Raw genomic sequence first — 25,162 nt, forward strand, 5'->3', positions numbered from 1 at the left:
CCATGGTCAGTTGCTAAGAACACTCCCCCCTGGAAAATACTGGAAGCAGAGGATAACTCCTGGATGAAATCTTTTGGAATTAATGTTACTCAGATGAAGGCTGCAGTTGGGAGAAGGGGCCACAGGACAATTGTCTAAGGTTGGAAAGATATAACACTTAAGGGGACATTTCAAACAGAAAGACAGGAACTTGTGTCAGCTTTTGTTCAGAAGGTGGAGTGTGTTCAGAAGCCCTGGACTATTAACACTCCAACCACAAGGGCTCAAGAAAGGAAAAAAGGTGGAGGGGTCTTAGTCTTTATCCAGAAGAGACTGGCATCAATAATGATAAAGCAGTATGATGCACTAGAGCTTCTTCCTGTCCAAATAACCATTAGTAAGGTTCCATACAATACATCAGCTGGCTATAGAACTCCTTCAATGACTCAAGAAAGCCACAGTGAATTTCTACAGAAACTGGAATCCCTCATTATTAAACCCAGCACCATTTTCAAAAATGAGCTAAACTATCCAGCTATAGACCTGGAAAACTTACACCACAACTAGTGCATAAGCGCAGAGATTCCTGAACTTTGCTAATACAAATATCCTAGAGCAATTAGAGTACCGACTAGGGGAAACAACATCTTGAATCATATACTTACTAATATGGGGACATCTTGCACGATCCTTTGTGTATCTTCACCACTTTCTAGGTCTGACCATAAAGCTGTCTCCTTTGAAATAAAATTGAAACCAGAGACTCATTCCACCCATGGTACCTTCAGAAATTTCTGTATAAACAAACTACCTTCTCCTAAGTAATATATTAGCAAGCTTCAAATCCCCACCACACACAGTTAATTCCACTGAATGCACAGAAACATACACCATCACACTATACCATCATGTAAAAAAACAACATAGATACAGCTGTACCCTGTTGTAGGAGCAAGCTCAGTGCCACTTAGTGCAACTATAATATCAACAAACTTTACAATAAAAGGAAGAACATTTTGACCAAAGGTTGAGTAATTCTGAGAATGATAGAGCCATTGCTGAAATAAACAAACTTAGGAGCTTAATAAAATCCATCAAAGCCAGGTTTTGAGGCTATAAAATAGCTTCCTAAGCCAAAGATAATCACAAGGCTTTTTTAGATATGTTTGTAATCTCTGATGTAGAATGCAGTAATGTGCTGCTTTGATTGTGAACTGTGTGTAGAGGGAGTGAAGATGGAGAAAACTTACTGGCAGATAAATTCTTCTCTAACTTTATCCCTCTATCTTCTCCATCTGTCCCATAAGATGTAGCTGAAACTAGCTCACCTCCTGCTATCACACAATACCAAGTGCTAAAAATGCTATCAAAAGCTAAATATACTGCATTGATGGGTCCTGACAATATTCCTAGATGCTTCCTAAATAGCATAAAGCACGATTTAGCCATCCCCCAAACAACACTGTTCAACCTCAGCCTCCATAGAGCTTTTCTACCAAATGAATGGGGGACAGCTACAGTCATTCCTCTGCATAATAGAGGACCTTCTACAGATCCAGGCAATTAAAGACCCATCAGTCTGAACAGTTTCATATGTAAAGCTGTGGAAAGACTTACTGTGGAACTAATCAGTAAGGACATTGGGAACCTCAAAACACTGGACCCATCTCACTCTGGATTTGCCAAGGGCAGGTCATGCTTATTGAACTTGGTGGGCATTTTTGAAATGGTCACTAAAGAAATAGAGGAAGGGAAAATGGTACACATTACATATCTTGACCTGGCAAAAGTATTTGACAGAATCCCCCACTCAGGCATAGTAGAAAAGTCAAATAAACTGGGAATAACACCCTACATCACTTGCTGGATTGCCATCTGTCTCACAGATGGGACACAGATCATCAAAATAGGAGAAGCTGCTTCCACAGACTGACCCGTTGCCAGTGGTGACTCCCAGTGATCAATGCTGGGACCTCTCTTGTTTGGCATCTACTTCTCTGAAGTAAAAGCCAAATCCCAAAGTATGCAGATGATTGCAAGTGAGGAGCTATCTTTGAATCACCAAATTTCTTCTTCATCCTATAGAAAGGTTTGTTCCAAGTAAATAACTTGTGTCAAGATCATGGACTGAAACTAAATGACAAAAATACATTACTGTATCCTTTGGAAAGTCATCTACCTTGGCTAACTACCACATTGACAATGCATCCCTAAGAATTCATCCAGTTGTTATGGATTTGGGAAAGGAAGTTATGTGGCAGTGACCTAAATTTTGACCAATTTGTGTTCACTGTCATAACAAAGTTCTCCTTTATTGCTCAGTATTTAAATAAAGGGACTGTGACTAGATGTAGGGATGACATTGTCCCCCTTTACATAGTCCTTATTAGGCCAGTCATTGTGTATAATGCCCCTTTTGGCATGTATCTGTCTAGACACATGCAACAAATGGAACATCCACCGAGATACCTTGCTAAAAGGACACAACTTCTAAACAATATGTCCTAAATGGACCGACTCAAAGCCCTATCATTTTACTCAGTATAAGTATCTTAGACTGCTAAGAGGTTTCCTGTGTCTGGCATAGAAGGCATCCTCCAACCCTGTACTACTGCACATCAGCAGTCAAATGGCATCAGAAATATTCTGTCTAGGGATCTAAACCTCTTCTGTAACATCAACAGAACAGTTTGTTGTAAAAGGTATATCTCGTGGAGAATGCCACTGCACTGGAACAAGGTCCCCATCCATATTAAACAAAGATCATCATTATCCATGCTGAAGTGCAACTTGGATTTATGAATGGTAATAGAAAAGTTACCCCAGGATTGCCTGCTGTACTAGTAATTGACAGAGGGAGCTCCTAAATGCTTTATTCCATGCATGGGTTCCCTCAAATTATCTATAGTATGACCCCAGTTATTCTCACTAGAGGTGATATATAATTATTGACCATGGGATGAGTAAGGCTAATTTAACACCAGATGGAATAAATTAATTCAAGCATCAAAAGGGACATTGGGTAGGCTTAAAATGGCCCATAAGGGCAACTAGCCTAGTTCTTACCAATGAATCTATAAGAAGGCTGTCCAGTGATAGAGCTGCAAAAATAGCAATAAGAAACCAGCTGTGTACACCACTGGACAGAGGGCAGTACTGATTAGCCAGTGTCTGAAAGTCAGGGAAAAAAAAACTTTGGACCAGGTACTAGCTGATTCGGTATCTAGCTGGAAAGAACAGAAGACTGAAGTATGCGTAGTGAATGTCACAAAAGAAGCCAGTAGAGTTTCAAAGGATTAAAAATAAATATAGTCAATCCAAAAGTGGCCACTCACATTAAGCTTTAATTTTGAAAGTGAATTTATAAAACTAGCAATGTGAATATCAGCCAGTGCAGAAAGATATAATGGAAGGGCATGTGCCGAAACTATTTTTGGACAGAAATGTAAATACATGAAATAGAAAAACATGCACAGCACATGCTGTAAATAGTCAGCCATGTTGGCATCTCATACAAAATAAATCACCTTCTGGAAAAAGTGTTGCTGTTGAATGGATGTCAGTGTTTTAGTTTCTCCATCTGTTACAACTGTTAAATAATCACTTGCTCTGCTGCCATAAGCAATCAGTGATTAACACTGTGGAATATGTCCCTAGTACAAGGGACTTAAACTCTAAACTGAATTTCTTTGCAATTAAGAATCACCTATCCATTCTTTGTTCAAAATTCAGCAGAATTCTCATTGGTTTTGCTAGGATCTTATGTGTAGGACATTTTAACATATTTCACACATTTTACCTAAAAACCTGCCAAGTCCTTGTTTTATTTCAATGCTGTAATTTGGATGGATTCTGTGGAGAATGTTTGGTGATTGTTGAATATTATTTTTATAGTTTGTATTTAACATGTCTGTCTCTTGTGTGCTGTTGTGGGGTTTCAAATATTTAGAGAATAGTTTGTGTAGAGTTACCATGTCTAAGTGCTCTCTCTGAGGTTATACCAGTTGACATTATTAGTGGTAACTTAAGAGAAGTCTGTAATGCTTTTCCAGTGTTTCAACTGCACCTAGAGTCATCCAAGCTAAAATAAGAATGTTTTCTTGATTAACTGTAGTTGTACTTGCTGTATGCAATGATCACTACTAATTTTAAGCATTTTAAAGCATTTATTTAATTTGCAAAAATTGGCAAAAATATCCATTTCTCTGTTGGCTTTCTAGTCTGTATGCCTCAAAGTCTATTTGCTGATGGGTGAATTAGTCGAGAACCAAGTTGTTTGGTGGTAGTTTGTTGTTTAATCTACACTTAAGAGCTCCTTTTGCAATGCTTTTAGATCAAGAAATTCCAGGATCAGACATCTTGTGACAGAAGGTGTTTACCTGGTCTTTCTGAGTTGGGAAGTCCTGCAGAAAACTCAAAGTGTGGTTATTTATTGGCTAGATGGCATAGAAGTCAGTTTTCAAGCTTTTTTTTCTCAGCGTGGAGATGCCCACCGAGCTGTGATGCTAACAGTGTCCTGTACAGCAACAAACACCTGAGGAGCAAAATATACCTATAAAGTTGGGATTAGATCCAAAACTTGTTAAGCAGTTTGGCATTGTGCAGAAATAAGCTTAGAGCAGCTGGCTTGTACATCGAATAGCACTATCATATCCTAGCATTATGTAACATCCTGCCCTTAACCCCAGAAACTTCCCTCGGAGACCCCTTTTAAAGCCCAATCCTTAATCCTAAACAGCCAACCCTATTACAAGAGCAGACAACATGGATATGCAATTTCCAAATGTCTCTGTGACCAGCTTGATAGATTTGGGCATCCTAAAGCAATGTAGCAATAGTCTCATGTTCTCAGGCAACCAGTTAATCATTAAAGACAGTAACATGGCATGTAAAAGATGTAAATACACTTCTTTGCAGGTAAAAATCTCGCAGACAGACAAAATTGTACCCAATACCCACACTACATCCCTCACACATACTGTTCACCACACATATTGTGTTGTGTGAGGTGGTTAAAAGAAACCTTCTCAAAGACCTCCAAAGTCACCTAATGGCAGCACTGCTCCTCAGCAATCATTAAAGCGACACCAAACATCTCACATGAGTCTACACCTAAGGGCCACCAAGTGCGAAGCCCATAAGGCAAGCACACGCCTTACCCAATACTCTTGTAATTGGGGACTCAATTCTCCAACACACAGATGCCCCACTCTCCAGGTTGGACAAGGAGAAGATAATGGTTAGTTGCCTATATGGAGCCAGGATTTGCAATATCATACATGCACTTGAGTTACTGTACCCCTTGGTACCAACATAATTCTGTCATAGTCCATGTGAGTGCAAATGACCTGAGACATACTTCATTGGTCTATATGAAAAGAGACATAATGGATCTCTTGAAAATGTTTTGCAGATAGGTATGAGCCTTGCACTGAGCAGCATTCTACCATCACCATGGATGATGCCACAGTATGAACATAAAATGATTGATTTTAATAATTGACTTAGTTGCTCGTGTCATTCCAGCAGGATCCAGTATCTGTTAGCATGTTCCCCCTCGGGTTTTGGATATTGGCTAGCCATCCCATTACAGCCTTTTTTAGGCAATGCTAAAAAGACAAAACTATCAACCTAGTAAAAAGTCTACAAGCAACCTTAAGGTGTTACTGTTCAATGCTTGGAGCCTAAACAAAAGAACTCCACACCTTTCAAGCCATCCTTACTCTAGAGGATGTACGCATTTATGCTGGGACTTGGTTTAAAGCTGTAGAAAGTACACCAGAAGTACAAGGCTACTGTGTCTTCCACACAGTTTGATCAATAACAGTATAGACTGGGTCCAAAGGTTTAGGTGTTTCGATCTATGTTACCAACAAGTATAGCTCATGGTTGGTTAAATAGGATGTGATACCATGGAGCTCATCCATGTGCACGTCACCATAGGTGTAAGGTCTGTTACCATATCATGGCTAGCTACAGCTCACCATCTGTGCCCCTAGAGTCTCACGACTCTTTCCTAAGCCTACTAGAGGCACTCACTATCCAACCAAACACCCTATTCAGACTTTAACTACCCCTCTGTAGACTGGGAAATGTACACTGCTTCAGTCTGACAGGCACAACACTTCCTGGATCTTATTAACACTAACATCCTGGAATAGGTAGTACATGCTCCAACCAGAGAATTAAATATACTGGATCTGATACTGAACAACATGGGGGGGGCATTGCATCTGTTCTCCCATGTCACATCCTCACTAGTGAGGTGGGATCACAAAGCTGTCTCATTTGAGGTAAAAGTCAACCCAGATAATCTAGCTAAACCATTAACAGTTAGCAGATATTCAAAGGCAAGCTGCATCCTATTAAGTGACAGTTTGTCAAAATTCAGGTCTCCCACCAACCCTGAGACTGCAACTATCTATGTAGAATTATTCACATAGTCACTTTACAAACATGTGAATGGCTGCATAGTTTGCTGTACCTACCAGAATTAAACCCAGAATAACACTAAAAACAAATTCCACTGGTGGACTTCTCACCTAAACAGGGTATTTAATAAAAGAAGAAAACTCATGGCCAAAATCAGGAAAAGCAGCTCCCTTAAAGACAAGTGCTCTCTTAAACAACTAAACAAGAAACTAAGAGGTCTCATTAAGTCCAACAAGGCCGACTATGAGGTTAGGGTAGCCTTGCAGGCCAAGGACAATCAGAAAACCTTCTTCATCTACATCCAGGATCTTAGAGGTAACATACAGTCTGCTGAATTGATGGTGAACGGTACCACTTACACCAATCAGGGTGACATAGCAAATCTACTGGCTGATAAATTCAGCTCAGACTTCACCCCCACTAACCCCAGCTACACCAGGTGAAATCCCCTCCAACATATTTCCTTTAGCTATCAGCAGGGACCAGGTGCTGGCAGCACTTGCTAAAGCCAAGAATACTGCCTCCATGGATCCTGACAACATCCCTAGTTGCTTCATGAACAGTTGAAAAAATGACCTATCAGGATCACTTGAGGCATTCTTTAACTACAGCCTTGAAACAGACTATGTTCTAAGCGAATGGAGGATATAGCAGTCATTCCCCTTCATGAGGGCAGACCATCAACCAACCTAGGGAACCACAGACCCATCATTCTTGCAAAACTAATATACAAAGCCATAGAATGAAATAACACAGAAATGATAAAACAAGGACATTGGTAACATACAGAACCTACACCCATCCTAATATAGCTTTAAGGGAAGGTCATGCCTACCTTACTTGGTAGGCTTGAGGGGGTCATCAAGGCAGTGGACGAGAATAAAACAGTGCATACTGTTTGCATCTTTATCTGGCTAAAGCATTTCATATGATCATAGGAGGTTACTAGGCTAATGGCCCTGGGGGCCCTTCCAAGCCTAGCCAAGAGTTTATCCCCAAAAAAGAAACCTCAGTCAGCACCTGTCACCCCTGTCAGTGAGGGACACAGGTGGAACCCCTGTGACAAATTTGTGGTTTCACATCCACTCATCAGGGTTGTGCTTGAGGAGGATCAGCGAGGTGCTCTGTTTGACATGTATGGGAAGTCTATTCCAGAGACGGGGCAGCCTCTGGGAGACAAACCTGTCTCTCCAGCAGGTTTTGTTGATGTCACATATTAGATATAGGCCTTTTGAGCAGGTGGTGTGTGAGGAGTTAGACTTATGGATATGGAGCATCTGTAGTAGGGCAGGGTCCGAGATTGCCTTGTAGTTGAGACACAGATCACTCCTGAGCAATCTGTATGATACCGAGTAGAGTGATAGTGATTTGAGCCTGTCTGCATAGGACAGGTGTTGGAGGCCATGGATTCTCTTTGAAAGGTATTTCAGTGGCCTTTCCAGTTGGTGCAACACTCAGGCATTGTTGACAAGCTATCTGAACTAGGTATAGACCCTGTTGTAACTCACTGGATTGCTGGCTGGCTCACAGACAAGACCCAAGAAGTCAGGATTGGTGAGATCACCTCCACCAAGAGAAGACAGGTCACTAGTGGAGTAGCCCAGGGCTCAGTACTGGCCCACTCACTCTATGCACTCTACAGCCAAGACTCGAATAGCTGGTCAAGAGGAGAAGGTCAACACTTGCACCACACCACATGGAACACATAGCCCTCCAGAACACACACCAGCACTGCCTTCACACAAAAACACAAACCACACACCCACCTTCCCAGAGGCTCTCAATAAAAATCTACTTAAACAGAAGAGACCTCCAAGGCAGAAATGCACTCGACAACCACAACACTAATCACGAGACACATAATTCTCCTAAACAGTGTGCCACTCAACCAAAGCCTCTAAGACAAAACAGCATGCCCAACACACTAGTCCTATGTGACTCGATAATGAGGCACACTGATGTCCCACTCACTAGGTTGAATAAGGAGAAAGTAACTGACAGCTGCCTGTCAGGTGCCAGTGTCTGCCACATAATGCATGCACTCAGGTCCCTCAACAACAGGTACAAATATGACTCTGTCATGGTATGTATGGCTGTCAATGAACTGAGACATACCTCCCTGGAATACATGAAAAGAGACATGGAGGAGTTCTTGGATTATGTAGCCCAGGCGGGTATGACCCTAGCCCTGAGCAGCATCCTAACATCACCCAGAATGGTACCACAGTACAAGCAGAAAATGATTGATTTCAACAGTTGGCTAAGTTTCTGGTGTCATTCAAAGGGGATCTGCCTGGGATGACATGACTGACCGACCTTGATGCTTTTCCAGAAATGGCCTGTATCTGTCACTCCTGGGCTTCTGGATACTGGATAAGGCTCTTGCCACCCCTGTAGTGCCTTTTTTAGGCTGTGTTCCAAACACCAAATTACCACAGTAACAGTGGGTTCCTACTGAGTTGTCAACAACTTAGGTTGTCGAATGCTTAGTCATCGACACCTAAGCATCGAATGCTTATAATAGCAAACGGCCTCATCATCAAATTCTTTACTCGGGAAAGAATTTGCATGGCCATTATCGGGGATTTGCCCTTTCCCCAATGGAGAGCGATCTCGGAGTTGTTATATTTAGTTGGGGGGGGGGTGTGGGGGCATACCTCTCAACCTGGAAACATCAAAAATCTGGACAAAGGCCCATGAAAAATGGGTACAAATCTGTATGCTGATTAACATAAAATTTGCATATGCAATTATGCAACTCTGCCCACCCCAATGGAATTGTGAGATACCAACATTCAAATGCAAACTGAAGAACAGACAACCAAAATATGGCCCCGGACCCTGTAGTAAATGGTGACCTTTTTTTAAAATGTGTAGCAATGATGTTCACTGGGAAGGGAGAAGATGAACATTAGGATTTTGTTTTTGGTGACTTGCAGTATGTGGGTTTTGTGCTAAAAAGTAGGGCATTTAATGGTAGGCAATATTCTAATCTTAGAAAAAGCATATTATAGTTTGCTAGGACCTGCAAAAGTCATTCTCCATGGGCTACTTGATCAGTGGCATAGCTTCAGTTTGTGCCACCCAGGATGTCTGAGTTTGCTGCTTTCCTCCGTCACAAAATCATGGTTGAATGGGGCCCTCCAGCCCTCCCCCCTGCAGCCATTCCAATGTCCCATTACTTGGCTATTTCTCCCCATTTACCATAAACAATGTAATGCATGTACTGTTTACTTCTACGAGGATTATATGGATTTCATTTAAAATTTTTATTTTACAGCACAGAAACTAACAGACATCCGCTAAACAAAGCAATACAGTCTCACAATGAAAACAGACTTAGCATTAAAGCTTCTCTGCCCTTGAAACACATTCGTTAGGACAGCATTGAAACCCACATTCAAAGAAAATGCATCTGGTCAGTGGCAGATAAAGATTATCTTTGTGCTGTTTTCAAATCATAGGCCTTTTGCACATGAAACTAATGTGTTCTTTGATACACATCCCTGATTGTATTAAACTACATTTCTTGTATAATACAGCACACTTGTTTGAGTGTTTGAAATTTATTGTTCTGAACATTTTTCCAATAAGCAATGAAACAAAATGCATGAACCAATAATGACAAAACTGCCCAATTCAGAACATTTCCATCATAAAAGTCTACTCAAACTTCTACAATCCACCAATATCAGTAAATATGCATAATCTCTGCAGAAGTAAAAGTCATCTAAATAATTCCACATTAAAAGATCTGTAACTAATGAAGAGGTTGCTGCTAACAAACAAATTAATATTTCATTATTTCATCTACAAATAAAGTGCCTGTTACCCTTGAGGAGTAAATTGCCTATGTTACATTAAAAAAATGATAAGCTAGTAACATTGCAGTAGGGAATGGATGGCAAACTGATAACAGGTTCATAGTTACTAGGCATCTCCACCAACGAGGACGTTTTCAGGACTGCAGCATCTACCCCATTTAAAAGTACAACACAGTACAGTATCAGTAATCCATCTACATACTGCGGGGGTAGAACCCACAGCCTCCTGCATCAAAAGCAAGTATTCTAACTGCTGTGCTACTAATAATGACACAAACTGAGTTGGCATAAGAAGCATTAAACTTCTCTCCCCCTGAAGAACTGTGCAGCACAAGAAATGTGGAAAAAGCCAAAACTTGGGGGGGGGGGGCAAAAGTCCCAAAATAGGGACACATTTTAAACATTGCTTGTATAATCTTAGAAAATTTGTTAGAATAAAATGTTTGTGTTACCATGCATTTCCTGAAAGATAGGAAGAAGAAACTTAAATGGCTATCATTATTTAGTGAATTCAGTTCTTACTGATTTGCCAGAAAACCACAAATTTTAAGAGGAGCAGACCAAAAGTATGAGGTAAACATTCCAAACTCATTGGATCACAAGTGGTGGTATGTGTAGAGAATTTAGGATCTTGCTCCTTGTACCTAAGGTGCAGGGTTTGAGGCTGAGTAACTCAAACCAGCAGTTATACCTAACTGGGACTCACTCCACTCACTCCACTCACTCACTCACTCACTCACTCACTCACTCACTCACTCACTCACCTTTAATAAAGTAAATGTAGTAGCAAGCAGCCCTTAAAGCACAATGCAGCTCTTACAAATAATAAAATGCAGCAGTCGGAGTTGAAGTTCAGCCTAAAATGCAGCAGCAGTTGAGTTGAAGTTCAGCCATTAAGTAAAACGACCCGCACACACACCTCTCAACTTACACAGCAGTCGTTAAATGACCTGTTTAAATAAGTAAATAAAGTAAACATGAACATTTCATTAAATAAGTGCGCCTGCAGCCATATAAGTAACATAAATCCAGCTCCAGCCGTTAGATGAGCCGGTTAAATAAAATGCAGTTAATTTAAGTAAATACAGGTTTCATTACAGAAGTGCCTGGAGCTGTATAAGTAACATGAATCGAACATTTCATTAAATAAGTGCCTGCAGCCATATGAGTAATACGAATCCAGCTCACACAGTAGCCGTTAGATGACCCGGTTAAATAAAATGCAGTTAAATTAAATACGTAAATAAAAATTTCATTACAGAAGTGCCTGCCCAGCAGCCGGATAAATAACAGGAATCCAGCTCACACAGTAGCACCGTTAGATGACCCAGTTAAATAAAATGCAGTTAACTTAAATACATAAATAAAAGTTTCATTACAGAAGTGCTTGCCTTGCAGCTGTATAAATAACATGAATCCAGCTCACACAGCAGCCGATAGATGACTCTGTTAAATAAGTAAGTAAATAAAGTAACAACGAATGTTGTTAAACAAGTGCCGTTTAACACAGTATTTGTGCAGGCTGCAGCAGCTGTTAAATGAAAGATGTTTTTTTTTTTTTTTTAAGTTGTTTTACCTGGAGGAGGAGCCAAGCTGGAGAAGAAAGGTGTGCTGTCAGACCAGTCTGCAGAAGCTGATGTCATCATGCGCGCACACAAAAAAAAAACCTAGGAAATTCGGAAATTAAAGGGGCCATGTGGGAATTCGTATCACCCCAATATTTTGCCCTCAAAACTGGTATTTAGCAAGCATTTAAGTATAGTTGACAGGTATGGAGGGGGGCAAAGCCCCTCATTATGTTTAGGTATGTTTGTTTATGGATGGCCACCTAAATTCTTTCCCGAGGAAAGAATTCGTTGATATGGCCGTTCGCTACTGTTAGCTTTCGACGCTTAGGTGTCGATGTTTTAGGATTTGATAACCTAAGCTGTCAATGTTATGATATAGATGCATAACAGCTACAAACAAATGCAATCTGAGGGTCATGATGCTCAATGCTAGAAGTCTAAATCTCAGAATAGATTCACTCGAAGCACTACTTAAAATGGAGAACATTGACATTTGTGCTGTAACAGAGACCTGGTTCAAGGCAGCAGAAAAGCACCCCTGCACTATCAGGCTATAATTCATTTCACACCTTTCAGCCCCAGAATTTGGACTGAAGCTGCAAAGGCGGTAAATGTAATGTCTTTTGGCTTTCCCTGGTTAGGGGTCGCCACAGCAGAACTCCGGTCCACTAATGATTAGTTGATTTTTTACGGTGTTGAGTTGCCAGCCCGATGCCCACACCCATTCACGCTCGCACCTACCTGCATGTGTTTGTCATTCGACCGTGGGGAGGACATGCAGACTCCACACGAAAGTGCTCCAGCTGAGACTCAAACAGGAGAACCTCTTGTTGTGAGGTGACCACACTAACCGCTGTGCCACAATTTTCTATATTCATAAAGCATGTGCGCACCTCCAGACTGGTAGCCCAACATAATGCATCAGAGATGCTTAAGGTGCAGCTAACATTGGGTAAGACAGCGATTCAGGTCATAGCCTGCTATAGGTCCCCAACCATGTCCCAAGACTCGCACTCTACATTTCCTAAGTACCCTGGAGAATATTAGGGTCCAACACAACACTCTCATACTGGGCGACTTCAACTACCCCTCCATTAACTGGGAAAACTACTCATGTACCAATACACTTGCCCAATGTTTCCTGGAATTTATTAATTCCAATGCCCTTGACCAGCTTGTTCTTACCTCAACTAGAGGTAGCAACATCCTTGACCTGGTCATTACTAACATGGGCGACTTCTGCTCTACATCAACAGTCAACTCTTCCCTGGTTAGATCCAACGACAAAATAATCACCTTGGAAATCCACATCCCTCCCACCCCCCACCCCACAAAGGTAACCACCATGAAAAACTTCTCCAATGCTAACTTTGGGCTCCTAAAAACAGAGGTGGCTAACTTCATGGCACCCATGCAATTGGAGAATAGCTGCATGACCGCCATATCATACACCAATGCACTACAAACATGTACGGATCTCGCCATACCGAACAGAACCAAGACACTCTCCTCCAAAAAAAGGAAGCCAATCTGGTGGTCCCCGGCCATAAACAAACTTTACAACAGGAGGAGGAAATTGATGTGGAATAAGGTGAAATCCCAAGACTGGAAAAACTCCCTTATCAGCCTCAACAAAAAGTTGAAATCCTTCATCAAATCCTCTAAAGCTAGCTATGAAAACAGATTTGCAGCAGATAGTAAAGACTCTCCACGGCAATACCCATATTTGCTCTGAGCTACCGCACAATGTTACCTCCTATACCGAGCCAGCAAATATTGCCAGTATACTGGCCGACAGATTCAGTGCCAACTTTACCTCTCCCCCGCAAGGGCCCAATCACAATAACAGTAGATTGCCAGGCGCCCAGTATTACTGCTGCACAGGTTAAAACAGCACTGTCCAAGGCCAAGAATACAACTTCTATGGGACCTGACAATATCCCTGGCTGTGTTCTACATGAACTACAGAGTGAACTGGCACCTTACCCCTGTGTGCCCTGTTCAATCACAGCCTTATCTCAGGCTTTGTCCCTACTAAATGGTGCACTGCTACAGTCATGCCTTCCTACAAAGGAGGAGTGGCTACAGACCCTGGGGACTATTGCCCCATTAGCCTGATGAGTCTGCTGTGCAAAGCTATGGAACGTATCATCATGCACCTAATAAACAAGGGTATAGGGAATCTCCAAACTCTGGATCCCACACAGTTTGGTTTTGTGAAGGGTAGATCATGCCTGCTCAACTTGATAAACTTCTTTGAGACAGTCACCAGAGCTGTGGATGAAGGCAAGGTGGTTCATACAGCCTATCTTGATCTAGCCAAGGCCTTTGATACCAATCTCCACTCGGGAATCATAGAAAAACTCACTAAGCTAGGCATCAACCCGTATATCACTAGGTGGGTTTCAAACTGGCTCACAGATAGAAACCACAGTGTGAAAGTAGCTGACTCCAAGTCAGACTGCCGACCAGTCATGAGTGGAGTCCCACAGGGTTCCATCCTGGGTCCTCCCCTGTTTGGTATCTACTTCTCTTAAGTCCAGGTCAACACGAAGGGACTCTGACTGACAAAGTTCGCAGACGATTGCAAGTTGGGAGCTGTTATTAACTCTCAAAGTGATGTTTACATCCTGCAGAAAGGCCTCACTGAGACCAGTGACTGGTGTCAGAACCATGGCCTTAAAGTCAGTGCCAAAAAAAGTCGGCATCCCCTTTGGGAAAAACACAGTTTCCATGAATTACCACATCGATGATAGTCCACTGAACACAGAATGCGTTATAAGAAATCTGGGAACACAGGTTGACAGCAACCTCTATTTTGACCACCACATTGCCACTGTGGTCAGAAAGTCCTTCTGTGTGACACCTCATTACTAAGGGTTTTGCATCCAGGAAGAAAGAGGTCATTGTCTCCCTTTACTCTTCCCTCATTAGGCCAATCATAGAGTACAATGCCCCATTTGGCATGCTCCTCACTAAACACCTGCAGCAACTGGAAAGGCCACAAATGTACCTCACAAAGAGGATCCTAGTCCTTAAACACTTGCCCTATGAGGACAGACTCAAAAAACTCCAACTATTCTCTGTCTCATATTGCCTACTTAGAGGCGATCTCTGCTTGACTTACAAAGCCATGTCTGACCCAGCTCTGCTAGAAATGCTTCATCTGAAGAAATCCCAATCCCTGCACACCACACACTCCAGAGACCTCAACCTTATTACCACAATAAACAGAACATGCTGGAGGGACAGGTTCATAACCCAGAGACTGCCCATGCTGTGGAATAGACTTCCCATACATGTCAAACAGAGCACCTCACTGGCCCTGTTCAAGAGAAATCTTGATGAGTGGATGGGAAATACAAAATTCACCCCGGAGATCACTCCAGTGGCTCTACTCGACAGAGGCACTGGGAACTAAGGTCGGGTGGCATGATGCCAGGGTAATCTTATGGGCAAGGCTTATAAAGGTTCCATGGCCATTAGCCTGGTACAGACCTATCATCCTACAAACTCCTTTTTGGCATCTACTTCTTGGAAGTCAAAGCTAATGTTAAAGGCCTCTGGCTCACCAAGTTCGCATACATCTGTAATTTTGGAGCTGTTATAGATTCCACCTAAGGCACAAACACCTTGCAAGTTGGTTTAACACACAGACAAGTGACTGGTGCCAAACCATGGCCTAAAACACCATGCCAAAAAATGCATTATATGCCTTTTAGGAAACTGTCAGTGCAAGTTAATTACTCCATCGATAAAATGCCCCTAAGAGTTGACCCATTAGTATGGGGTCTGGGAACATATGTAACAGCAATCTGGCCTTTGACAGATATGTAGCTAAGAAAATCATGCTATGTCACCCAACTTATAGGTAAGGGTATGGCATCCAGGTCCAGGGAAGTTATAGCACCACTCTACTCAGACCTCATCATTGAATACAGTGCCTTCTTGGCATGCATCTAGCCAGACACTTGCAGCATTTGGAACACCTACAAAGACTTCTCAACAGGAAAATTCAGGACATGAATACCCTGTCCTACAGTGATCATCTAAAGACTGTCTCTGTATTCAGGCTCCTACAGGCTGCTGAGAGGGGGGTCTTTGCATGGCGTACATAGCTTCTTCAGACCCAGCCCTGATGGATGTTTTCTACATGCATAAAACAAACAGCACCAGAAACACTAAATCCAGGGATATGAACTGCGCTTGCAACATAAACAATATGTTGGAGAGATCACAGTATGGAATTATCCATTCACCCCACCATCTGGCCCCCATGTTCCTTATGGACAGAGGCCATCAATAAGAAAAGTATAATGCTAACTAGGACTCCCCGTACAAATCCTTAGCTATTTGCCTACTAACATACCCCCCCCCCCCATATGATACTTGGGTTCCAAATGGTTTGGAGTGTGTGGCTAGGCCTGTAAGGGCCCTAGTGGTCATTAGCCTAGTAACAACCTATGGATATACTCATTACTCAGGATAGGTGATGTGAATTTCATTGATGGCTGTCAAGTACTCACCATTTCCTTGTTCTTTTTCTTATGAGTTGCAACATTTGTTGTGAGGAAGTTGTCTCCTGTTGAGTAGGCAGTTGATAGAAATGCTTCCTAAAGTAATTATTTTGTATCATCATAATAGTAACTTTCCTTATTACTAAACATGCAGCATTCTCCTTTTGTAGGTATTATGATTTTACAAAAGCTGCACATTAAGCCTTTGAATATTTGAAAACTGAATATTGAAAATTTTACGTTTTTTTCTAGAAAATGTAAAGAATAGGGCATTGAGAAAATGACTGATTAGAGCTAAGGAGGGTTAGTAAAGCCATAAATTGAAAAATACTTTACAGTGACCATTTTGATTTAATTTGACCAGTGGGTGATCATAGCAACGTCATTTAAAAATGTATTCATGCTTCAAGTCCTGTTTGTGAAGCATAGCGGTAGGGAAGTGTTATGATCCTGTAAGATCATGTAGTGGGCTTTTATGCTCATCTATGAATTTTACATTTATTTGGTGATCTAATGAGATTACGTATGTAGATATAACTAGTTTTTCTAGCAGACTGATTCTCTCATTTGTGTTTTGACAGATACCTGACAGTGGAAATGGAACATGTGTGTATATGTCCAGACTTCAGGTAACTAACATAGACTAAGAAATGGTTGTCTTCTTTCTTGTATATATCTGGGCACAAATCTTGTGATAATCAGAATATATGAGCATATTCCATTAAAACAACATGTGTGGCTGTGAGGAAGGTTGGTATAAAGGTAACGCTGTTGTCTGGTAGGATTTATGTGGTCATGACTGACTGACAAGGGGGGCCATGGTACACTGGAACTTCCAGTTAGAGTAGGTCAGGATTCAAATGTTTGTGGCAAATAGCAGTTCAGTTCCAGTGTAACTCATTTCTTACTTACTTTGGTAACAGTCATTGTGCTATCTAGGTATGCTTCGTGGGATGGCGACAGAGAAGAGATCTTGTCATACAAATGTGGAAAACATTTCTGTCAGTCAACTAAGATGTAGAGCTAATTTCTTATTCCTTGTTTTGCCTACAAATATTACCTTAATTGTATTGTGTCTTTTATATATATATATATATATATATATATATATATATATATATATATATCTATATATATATATATATATATGTATGTTCCCTATTAGAAGACTGAAGATGCATTCTTTTGAATGCGTCTTGGTCGAACTCAAAAGACTGAAATGGCAAAATATCGAAGCAGCTTTTAAGCAAAATCTTTCCTTGGGAAAGAATTTGCTTAGCTGCTTCGTTACTTTGCTTTTTTCGGCACTGTAGTGCAGTCTCAGAGTTGGCACATTTAAGAAGGGGGGCACAGCCTCCCCACTTAATGTAATGTTTAAAGTGTTTTATTTTATTTATTTATTTATTTTTATTGGAACAGTGATTTTTTTTTTCCTTGGAAAAAATAAGCATTCGGTGATCTAATATAGACCCGATATATATATATATATATATATATATATATATATATATATATATATATATATATATATATATATATATATATATATATATACCAGGTAAGTCACAGTAGGCCTGTGGCATATTTTCAGAGGTGATTTAAGGTAACATTTAGGTAGACAGGAAGAAATTTAGTTAATGTACAGAATATGCTTTACAAAATATATTCAAATTAAAGGTTTTTAGGAAGCTAGGTAGTTAGAGTACGCCAGTTGAAGAAGAGTGAAAAAAGGAGTACAAGAAGACAAAATGTCAACAGAGATCCAAATTACTAAACTGTGTGAAAATGTAGAGGATTGAGTGTAAAAGTAGGTAAGAGGGGATTGCATTATTAATCTGCATGATTAGGGTTTTAGAAAAGAAGAGGTTCAGGGTTAAGATCAAAAGTTATGAAAAGAGCAAAATTCTAGAGTTACTGATGAGAGGAGAAACTCTGATTAAGCAGGAGCAGATTTTAGAGTTAAGGAGGTGAGTGTGGAGATGTTTGAAGTTTGACATTGTCTAAGGGAAGATGGTTAGTTACATAATGAATAGGTGACTAGCGACTTCTTGCAGCTATTTGTATAACACTGAAGGAGGGGGTAACTGGTGACCTCTTTTGACTACATATGTAACACTGAAAGGGCTACTGCTAAACCTCTCATGACAAGTGACATAACACTGAAGGGACAACTAGTAACGAAACAGTATGGGGCTACTAATGAACTCTTATGACTTTACTTGACACTAAAGGAGCAATAGTTGACCTCTCACAAAGAGTTACATAACACTGAATGGGGGTGACCATTGACCTGTTATTACTACTTAGATAATATTGACCGCTCACAACTAGTTACATATTGGTGACCTTATTAGTTACATGACATTGAAGCAATGAATTTGTAACCTGTTGTGACTAATTACTTAACACTGAAGAGGTGATCAGATACCTCTCATAAGTAGTTATGTAATACTGAAATGGTAATTGATGACCTTTCATTAGTACTTATCTTACAGTGAATGGCTGACTGGTGACATCTTGTAACTAGTTACATAACAGCGAAGGGGTGACTGCTTACTTCTCATAACTAGCGTCATATCACTGAAGGGACCTGTCATAACTAATTGCATAGTTCCATTACATAGACTACAGTGTTTAAGAAAAACTAATGATCTGATTTTGTCATTTTTATTCGTTCTTCGACTGATGGGTCTCGGATCTGACCCTGAGCATCCTTCACAAAGTTCAGAAAAGTTGGTTCTGTCTCTCTCAGATCCTACCTCCTAGAAACCTAAGTCCCCTCAGATCTGGTCACTCTGATACTCACTGAAGCCAATTTTTCCTTGTCTACATTCACCTTTTCTCAAGGAGACTCCAAGGAAACACTCCAGGTGATTATCTTATCAGCTCCTTTCTTCGATCCTCCAGGAACTTATTTGAAGCAGAAGTGCATAGGATGATGTGCAAGTTCCTCAAAACTCAGATCCAGGTGGCGGTAATGCTGTCTCCATCTCCCATTGGACCCGTGAACCTGCCCTCGACCGACTCTCAACTGATATCTCCTTCTCTGAACTGTCCTATGGTTTTGGAGCCCTCGGGTCTGATATCCTTGAGGTTGTCCTCATCGTATTTGAAAACAGGTTGTTCTTCGACTCTGACAATGTTCCTGAGACATCTAGCTCTGATCCTTTCAAAGCAGGAAGACTCTTGTAGCTGAAGCACTGGCTCTGGGGGATTGGGGTGACTCCGAAGTTATTGGAGCCATCCTTACCACTAGGTGCTTTGGTACTGGAGATCTTGGGTCCGACTCCCTCCTTGGGAATGGGGGCTTGTGGGGATTCAAGGATTGTTGGCACAGGGAGCTTGAGCTCTGGTGCTGCCAGTTTGTTTCCCATAGTCCCTCTGCCTTTGAGATAGTGGAGAGGGCCTTTTCCCTGCTAGGGGTCAGGCCATCCTTGCACCCTTCAGATCCTGTCTTTATTCCACCATTGGGTTTGAGATCTGAGCCTCTCATCTCTATCCCACTGGGACAGTCAGTCCCTCAAGACCTCCCTGTCACTTCTGATACCTCACCAGACCATCCCATTGATGAGGTCCCTAGTAAGAGAATGTTCCAAAGGAGACATTTAAATTCCCCTCAGGAATCTCTCATCGAAGACACTGACTTTGATGTTGGGTAAGGGACCCCCAGCTCTCCACCTGAGAACATCTCCTTTGGAGAAATTCTGGAACATTTAAAGCAAAAAGGTGGATGGTCTTTCGACCCCCCCCCCTTCCATGGAATCAGTGTTCCTTGAGGCCTTCTGGTTTGGCCCAGCTACTGTCCATTCTGATAAGCTACTAGGTCTTGTCTCGTGCATGCTATGCATGTGACTGATCTCCAAGTACCCTGATAGAATTTTAGACCCCCCCCGCCCCAAAGTGCAGAGTTCACTGGAGCCAAGGAAGACCCATTAGATGTCATGGTTGTAGCAGCAGCCAGTAAGAAAGAGCGCTCATTGCAGACCTCATCTGTCCATCCCCATAATGGGGAATCTAGGGGTTTGGACAGATTTAGAAAACTCATTTATGCCTCGGCGACCTTTGCCTTGGCACATTTTAAAAGGTTACAAAGAAATTTGACAAAAGACCTCTCCACATCTCTTTCCAGGTCCATGTGTGTGAAGGACCAGAACAAAAGTTCTTTGCAACTGGCCACCCTTAAGTCCATTTCTAATGTGTCCATGAGTCTGATATCCCATGCTGTAGAGGGTACCTCATGGGCAGCGGGTTTGGGTATAGCCATTAGGAGACATGCCTGGATATGCCTATGCGTGTTTATGGAGCCCTGCAAGTCTTTGTTCATCAATGCACCTTTTGATGGATCTTCTTTGTTTGATTCAAAGGTAAAGGAATTGTCCTCCAGAAGTGAGCAAGGTGGAAAAACCTTGTCTGCCTTTGGGATCCATTTTTTACTCCTCAGAGACCTTTTTCCCAGAATCAAAGAGGAGGTAGAAAGATGTTGTTTCTTAAGTTCCAAGGTTTTTTCCGAGACTCAGGAGGAGATTGTTCCCCTAGAAGCAGAAGGTGAAGCTCCGGTGGAAGACTTCACCCTTGTGGCAGAGGTGGCTTAGAGAGCCAGTGTTTGAGTTGCTTTCCTCAGGTAAACTCTACCAGTGCTCCTGAAAGGTTGCCCGGCTGCAGTTCTCTGGATGCAGTCGGGGGGCAATTGTTTCTGCATCCAGAAGATTAAGCATCCATCTCAAAAGATACTTAGTTGCAGGGGATCATATCCCGAGGTTATTCCATACCATTTTCCCAAATTCCTCCCATAAAAATGAGAAAATTCCCAGATGTACCACCCAGTTAGAAGGATGCAGCAGCAGCCCCGGAAATAAAAAGGCTGCTAGAAAGAGTCATCCAAAAGGGTCCCCCAAGCAGATAGGATCCAGAATTTATTCAAGATTCTTTTCAGTGCCAAAAAGTACAGGGGACTTCAGACCCATTTTGGATCTCAGCAAATTAAACCAGTACATCAAATGTTCAAAGTTGCAGATGGTCCCTGTTCAGTCCATTTTGCCCGTCCTGTAAAAGGACAATCAGATGTGCTCGATAGATCTTCAGGATGCATACCATCACATCAAAATGAACAGGTGCTCCAGAAGATATCTGTGCTTTTGGCTGGATGGCTGGGTGATGGGTCATTACCAATCCAGAGCACCGCCCTTTGGCCTCAACATAGCACCCAAGATGTTCACTAAATGCATGGTGGTGGTTGGGTGGTAGCAGCTCAACTAAGACTGCTAGGATTCTGGTTGTTTCTGTATCAAGACAGCTGGCTCCTGACTGCTCCAACTAGGCATCTAGCCATACAAGCAGTGGACTACTTGCTCCAGTTATGTCACCATGTGGGCATCACAGTCAGCTACAATTCACAACTCAGACCTGCATCTTCCTCCAACAAGAGTACACTGTCATGTTCCAGGTAAGGGAAGTCATCTTGTATTCCTCTCCTCTAGCATGACTAGTCCTTTAAGCCTTAGGGTCAATGGGAGAAGCAATAATACTAGTTCCACACAGATTTCATATGTGATTCCTCAGTGGACTCTGTGCAGTGCTCTGTTCTTCAGCAACCTTTGTACTCTACAGTTAGGATTACACAAATATGCAAGGAACACCATCTCTGGTGTAACTGTTTAAACAAAGTTTTCTAGTGGCCATCCAGTAGCTACAGTAACCACTGATGCCTCCTAACTAGGTTGGGGTGCATTTCCTGGGAAGACAGTCCAAGTACGCGGTCCCCACAAGAGGCCAACTTGCATATCAATATCTTGGAGTTCTGCCATCTTTGTAGCACTGCAAGCCTTTCATGATGCTCTCCCCTCTGGGAAAGTAGCAATCCAAATGGTCTGTAGTCTGATCAGCTAACACTAGTACATCAACAAACAGAGGGGATCTAGATCTTAACCACTATGTTGCGAGACAGCGAGACTGTGAGAGTGGGCAATCTCTTTTTGTCGCTTTCTCATTGCAATGCATATTCTAGGGAAAGCCAGTGTGCTTGCACAGAAACTAAGCAGGCCCATTCTGATGCCTCACAAGTGGTCTGTCAATGACAAAGTGGCAGAGAGATTTTTTTTGTCAATGAGGCCAGCCAAGCTGTGATCTCTACCCCCCCCCAACAAGTGCAGCAGGTTCTTCACCCTAATCCTCCCTCAGTGAGAGTCACCATGAGGTGCTGTAGTTCATGACTGGCCCTCATATCTTCTTTATGCTTATCCGCCGTTACCTGTGCTCACAAATTCCTACAGAAAGCTTACTGGTTGAAGTGCAAAGTTATCCTCATTGCACCTTTTTGGTCTTGTCAAATTTGGTTTCCCTTCCTGTGGCCTCATCTTCTGTATCTGCCCTGGATACTGGACCTCATGTATGACTCGATGGGGTGACCCATCTGTACATAACAGGCCTGAAGTTAATTGCATAGTTTCTCCAGTTCCAGTGACGGCTAGACAGCCCTGACTTTCCTTCCCTGTCTGACATATTATCTTGTCTTCTCAAAAGGCTTCTACTAGAAAAATCTGCAAAAGTAAGTGAAATCAGTTTTCTGTTTGGGCACTCTAGCAGGATCTGGACTCTTTTCCCAACCCATTTTCCACTGTCCTAGAATTTTAGCACCCCCCCTTCAATGAGGGGGCTAGTTTCTCAACCATCAAAGTTCAGTTGGCTGCCATCTCGAGTTTTCATTCAGGCAAAAATCATTCTTCTTTGGCATCTTCTAAGTTGCAGGACTTTTCAAAAAAAGCACCATTTTACTTAGTCAAGGATCCTCATGGGATTTAACTATCTTACTTCAAAGTCAGACCTAGGGTGGCCACAGTGGTGCAGCGGTTAGCATTGCTGCCTCACAGCAAGAGGTTTTCCGCTTCGATTCTTGGCTGGGTTGCTTTCTGTGCAGAGTCTGCATGTCCTCCCTGTGGTCGCGTGGGTTTCCTCCGGGTGCTCCGGTTTCCTCCCACATCCAAAAGACGTGCTGTAGGTGGATTGGACACTCTAAATTGGCCCTAGGTGTGAGTGTGTGTGTGCCTTCTATGGAAGGTTGGGTGCCGGGCTGGCAACTCAACACTGTAAAACCCCACTGCCAATCATGAGCGGACAGGTGATCCGCTGTGGTGACCCCTAACTGGGAAAAGCCAAAAGAAGAAGACGACTTCAAAGTCCGACATAAAATTTTTTGTTCTGGAAGACCTTTTTTTGTAGTTGCTATTACATCAGCTAGACAAGTATGTGAACTCCAGGCTCTGTTTGCCAAGCCTCCATATTTGATTTTTCATAAGAATAAAGTTTTCTTATGCACCGGTCCATGTTTTTTTACCTAAGGTGGCTTCTGAGTCAAACATTAATCAGGTCATTAATCTCCCAGTTTTCTTCACAAAGTTTTCCAACAAAGGCGAGTACATACTGCATCTTTTGGATGTGCAAATTTAACTTAGGTTCATAGTGCTAGGCTATCTGCCCAAGGTCATTTATAAGCCTAGCCAGAATGTGTTGGCTTTCACCACCCCCTTAGATTAATTCCCTGTGCCTCTATCCAGCAGAGCCATTAGTTCCCTGCGCCTCTGTCCAGCAGAGCCACTGCAGTGATCCCTGGGGTAAATTTTCTGTCTCCCATCCACCCTTTAAGGTTTCTCTTGAAGAGTTTTAGTGAGGGGCACTGCCTGATGTATATTGGAATCCTGTTCCAAAGCATGGGGAGTCTCTGGGACAGGATTCTATCCCTCCAGCATGTCCTATTTATCATCGTGGTGAGGTTTATATCTCCAGAGCGTGTGGCTCTCCGGGATTTGTTTTTTTTTTTTTTTTTTAGGTGGAGCATGTCCATCAATTCAGGGTTGGACATGGCCTTGTATATCGGGCAGAGATCACCTCTAAGTAAGCAGTATGCAACCGAGTACAGCTGGAGTTTCTTGAGTCAGGCTGCATAAGCATCTGTTTGAGGCCAGTAATCCTCTTGGTGAGGTACTTTTGTGGTCTTTCTAGCTGTTGCAGGTGTCTTGTAAGGTACATCCTAAATGGGGCATTGTATTCTATGATGGGTCTCATGAGTGATGAGTAGAGAGGCACAATAACCTCTTTTGTTTTAGATGCAAACCCTTTTGTGATTAGGTGGGCCACATAGAAGGATTTTCTAACCACCTTGGCAATATGATTATCAAAGGAGAGATTACTATCTACTTGGGTCCCCAGATCCCTTATTACATTTTCTGTATTTAGGGGACTACCACCTATGTGGTAGTTCATGGGTACTTTGTTTTTCCAAAGGGGATGACTATGCACTTTTTGGCATTTAGTTCAATTTTTATCTTTAGTGGAGCAAAGATTTCAGGAAATCTGACCAACTGTATCCTTTTCACATAAAAGATTGGGCATGGCAGTTTCCAAAGTTACTTTAGCTAGTGGTTGACTGACTGCATATACTTTGTCTATAAACAGGTGATTTTCTTTATTGAAGCCCCTAGAGCACATTCCACAAGGTCTGTGGCCACTTCTTCAGGTTTTTGGTCAAGAACTTTGATAGATGACATCTGTGTGGCTGCCACTTGGTCAGTGAGCATACTTCTCATTACAAGTTGGATTTGATTTCCAGGAAGAGAACAGTTTTGGTTCCACACTATTCCAAAATATACTTCCATGAAGACCACTAAAGGTCCTTGTAGCTGAAGACTCTGTCCCATCAGTTGAACGAATGAAAATGACAAGATCAGATACAAAATAAGTACTCACCATAACAATGCATCTGTGTTGTCCATTTTCATTCTTACTCAACTTCCTTCCCTCCTAACCCTCTTCCCTTTCTTCCCGGAGAATACCTAAGGGATATTTTTTG

At 42.0% G+C, this 25,162-nt stretch overlaps 1 protein-coding gene across 7 annotated transcripts in view; it reads left to right on the plus strand.

Moving 5' to 3' along the window:
- LOC122811493 (circularly permutated Ras protein 1-like) overlaps positions 1–25,162 on the plus strand; it is a 1,239,209-nt gene that overhangs the window by 741,356 nt on the left and 472,691 nt on the right. For all 7 annotated transcript variants that reach the window (XM_044083365.1, XM_044083368.1, XM_044083363.1 and 4 more), the window contains one exon: positions 16,902–16,949. In XM_044083365.1, the coding sequence (XP_043939300.1) occupies positions 16,902–16,949 (48 nt within the window). The remainder of the gene's footprint in view (positions 1–16,901; positions 16,950–25,162) is intronic.

Source organism: Protopterus annectens, chromosome 9.part0 (genome assembly GCF_019279795.1).
Source record: "Protopterus annectens isolate FY-2018-M chromosome 9.part0, PAN1.0, whole genome shotgun sequence".
NCBI classification, from domain to species: domain Eukaryota; kingdom Metazoa; phylum Chordata; order Ceratodontiformes; family Protopteridae; genus Protopterus; species Protopterus annectens.